Here is a 4068-nt window from a genome sequence, read left to right as displayed (position 1 = left end):
TCATATCGTCCAAACTTTTGTCTATTGTGCGTGACATTATTAGGAATGAACTTCAGTGACATTGTTTTGGTAATCGTACGACTCTGAAGAAGAATCAGTTTATGTTTGAAAGCCCTTTGGTTTAATGTTTGGTGCGTAGGTCTACACATTTTATAAAGTCTAAAACAACACTTTTGTCTTTAATCTAGCAGAAGAACGTTAAAGACAAGTACAATGCAATTGTCATTCTGTTTTAATGAAAATTTTATTTTCTGTAGTATGCGAAGAATACAGTTACAGTTTCTGCTGCTCTGAAAATAAAGGGCTACGAGATAAAAAAAAAATCCGTCATATCACATCGTACGTATTTTTATTGTAATGAGGTCCTTTCAATGGCTAGTGATGTGTACTGGTATAAGGAAACAGAATAAATCTCTGTTATGTTCGTCCAAAACTTCCCACTTCACATTCAACTGAATCTAAAATAAATTAATATTGAAAAAGAAATACTCAAATTTCTTCACAAAATTAAACGATGATCTGTACCTTAGAGGCAAAATTGCTGCATTCATTTGCTAAACTTAACATCTAATTCACATTCCATAGCTTAAAGTTATATTTAGCCTTTTGTTAAAATCCAAAAATACAACGACTAATTGTGAATCTGTTGTTTTTTTCAAGAATATATATACAAAACAAAGAAAAACGCATACCAGAGGATACAATGGGGACACGTGTAGGGTGTTTGTGTATACAACTTCCTGTCCTGCTACAATAGGACCGGACAAGGATCCTGTAGGAACGCCATAGGGAACCGGAAGTCCGAGAATAATGCCATGGACAGAAGACTTGAATGTGGCTGAGTCTACATCTATGTTGAAAGAAATGTTACAATCTTATCATACCTTAAATATAGTAAGGTATGAAAAGATTTAATTTATCTAATCCTATTAAAATATAAAATTTAAATTCGATTTCTTTTGGTCCCATTACATCAATTTTAAGGTTCCGTGCATGATAACGTGGGTAAGTGAACATTTTGTGTATTTCTGACGTTGAATATTAACATACAGATGCAATAAAAGATATTTTAATGAAGCACTTTGTTTCATTTATCTCCTAACGATTTTTTCAAAAATCAAATTTTAGTATTGTTAAGGTATTGATGCACCATAACACATAACACATATAAATAAATAATATACTTGAAAGATTTCCATGTGCCAAAAACATTTTTCAATCTTTTACATGTAGTGATGGTAGAGAACAAAATATCAAGTAAACTAGTCGGTGTATCCTACCACAGAACATTGGATGTTTTAAACATTTAAATATTTTGGGTACTAAAAATCACTTAAACTAAAACTTAATCAGTTGGTGTTTATGAAAGTACTTATATTATATTGATTCTGAAGTGCCACCAGCTAAAGATATGTACTGATTAAAACTGGTCAGCAGAAGTCAATTCCCACAAGTAAATTTTTCCATTCAAAATTCAAAATAAAGAACATGTATTGAAATATGATCCAGAGCCTTCAGTGTTTTTATAATTGAAAAAATGATTGTCACGTATTTCAGTCATATTTCAAATGTTTTAATAATAATGGAACATTTTTAAATGTACATCAGTATTAAACGTTCTTATCGCATGATCAGGATGATAATAAATTTTGTCCCGCTCTCACATAGAATCAAGTTGATTAATTTACAATTGAAACATTTGTCACCTTTTCGTGGGGCTTTCTTAATTCCCACTAAACTTACACCAAAGCAACTAAAGAATGATTATTCCCTCTTTTAAGGTTCTCTTCCTTTTGAAACAAGAGGCCCATGGGCCACATCGCTCACCTAAGCACTAAGGCTAGGAAAAAGTAGAAAATGACTTTTTATTGTAAAGTTTCAATCCAAAAGTAGTCCCATGACCAATCATGGATTTGCTATTTTTTAGAAAATGATTTTTAAAGAATTTTCCTATATATATCTTTAAAAACTTTGGTCGGCCATTTTGGCCCCGCCCTGCCCCGGTGGGTCATGATTTGAACAAATTTGAATCTACACTACTTGAGCATGCTTCCATATAAATATGATGAATTATGGTTTTGTCATTCTTGAGAAGAAGATGTTTAAAGAATTTTCCTATATATTTCTATGTAAAACTTTGGTCGGCCATTTTGGCCCTGCCCTACCCCCGAGGGTCATGATTTGAACAAACTTGAATCTACACTACCTGAGCATGCTTCCATATAAATATGATGAATTATGGCTTTGTCATTCTTGAGAAGAAGATTTTTTAAGAATTTTCCTATATATTTCTATGTAAAACTTTGGTCGGCCATTTTGGCCCTGCCCTACCCTGGGGGTCATGATTTGAACATACTTGAATCAACACTACCTGAGCATGCTTCCATATAAATATGATGAATTATGGCCTTGTCATTCTTGAGAAGAAGATTTTTAAAGAATCTTCCTATATATTTCTATGTAAAACTTTGGTCGGCCATTTTGGCCCCGCCCTACCCCCGGGGGTAATGATTTGAACAAACTTGAATCTATACTACCTGAGGATGTTTCCCCATAAGTTTCATCGTTCCTGGCACAGTGGTTCTTGAGAAGAAGATTTTTAAAATATGCCACCAAATTTTCATTAATTCCCAATTATCTCCCCTTGAATGAGGGCGTGGCCCTTCATTTGAACAAACTTGAATCCCCTTTACCCAAGGATACTTTGTGGCAAGTTTGGTTGAAATTGGACAAATTGACAGAAAAGCTTGAAAATAATGTTAATATGTTAATAGTACTGTAATCTATAGTGTGAAATAAGATAAAGCTCAGCTATAAAACTACATTTCTTTTAAAAATTAAAATTGAATGCTTAATCATAGGCCTATTTCGGTCTAAGATAGTTGAATTTCACATCGTCCTTATTTCATTGTCAGGCCTTTGGTCAAGACAATGACAAGGGAATGCACTTTGTGACTTACTTGGAGTAAAGGTTGCCTTGAGAGTGATATTCTTTCCATGAGGTAGTGCACAAGGTTCCACTGGACATGGATCCACGTCTATAGAGCTCAGCTGACCATGTCCACCGTGTGTTCCTAAATACCAATAATCATTATAGATCATTTCCTTTTTAATCGATAGTAACAGCCAACGAGCTTTTTTTAAGGATAAAGGGAAAAATGAATGCATTTTGAAAAAATATGTTCTTACAAGAGTATTCAAAGATTTGTTTGCAATTATAAAATGCCCAATATAGATCTATTGCACATGAAACTAAGTATAACTTAACCCCTCTTATCTTTGCTATCTACATTATTGTTAAATATGTCATTGTACGGTGATTCATCTTTACCAAATGGTCTTTCTGACAGTGTGCTCAATTTTTTATACCATTACTAATATAATAAAGAATCTAAAATGAAAACAGTTACTGAAAAAAATGTTTTGCGATAACAAGCGATGTAATGTAACTTACTACAAGGCGTGAACCTAACAGACACAGCGTTAATTGTAGAGAGAGTAAACACTGAAAGGATTAAGAATTTGATCATGGCTTTGAGTCCTCCTGTTCAATCACCGAATGGAAGATCTTGACGTGATCGGTGACCTTTATACATGTCGATATCATTTGGACTGGTCCACTTCAATGACTTTTCAGTAATCCTTGTTTTCTTCTTTTCTGATTTGTAGACTAAAAGATAACGTGTGGAAAGATTTAAGTTCACCCTCTTTGGGAGACGAAATGTTATTTGACTAGGAAAAGAACATAAATAATAATAAGAGAAAAAGATTATTGGTCAATGAATTTTATTTCGCGAATTTGTTGTAAATTGGTTTCATTGGTTTCGCCTTTTCGTTTGTGAGAACCTTAAAGAAACTTTTAAAGAATTCAGAATTTTATTTTTTTTAAAAATCACATTAATAATGACCCTACAATATAAATTCCCTAGAATTTTTGACGGATGACTTAAAAGTTACATGTACATGCATTTTTTGATAATTTTTTCTATCAAATTTACTTGTAATTTTTGAAAACCAATGTAAAGATGTACTAGATATTTGAAAAATGAAGTTTAAAAAATTCCACAT

The 4068-nt window shown here is 32.7% G+C and overlaps 1 protein-coding gene across 1 annotated transcript; it reads right to left on the bottom strand.

Annotated features, from left to right (window-relative positions):
* Positions 1-260: 260 nt before the first annotated feature.
* Positions 261-3572, bottom strand: LOC134245815 (NPC intracellular cholesterol transporter 2-like). The gene is made up of 4 exons (XM_062728061.1): positions 3455-3572; positions 2961-3074; positions 693-850; positions 261-458 (listed from the first exon to the last, which is right to left on the bottom strand). Exons 1-4 carry the CDS (start codon positions 3528-3530, stop codon positions 369-371), a joined length of 438 nt encoding a protein of 145 aa, XP_062584045.1. The 5' UTR covers positions 3531-3572; the 3' UTR covers positions 261-368.
* Positions 3573-4068: the final 496 nt, after the last annotated feature.

Source organism: Saccostrea cucullata, unplaced genomic scaffold (genome assembly GCF_032062105.1).
Source record: "Saccostrea cucullata isolate Sc308-1 unplaced genomic scaffold, CSIRO_AGI_Scuc_v1 ctg555, whole genome shotgun sequence".
NCBI classification, from domain to species: domain Eukaryota; kingdom Metazoa; phylum Mollusca; class Bivalvia; order Ostreida; family Ostreidae; genus Saccostrea; species Saccostrea cuccullata.
The sequence above is the reverse complement of the archived record's forward strand: the minus strand, read 5'-3'. Positions and strand labels throughout refer to the sequence as shown.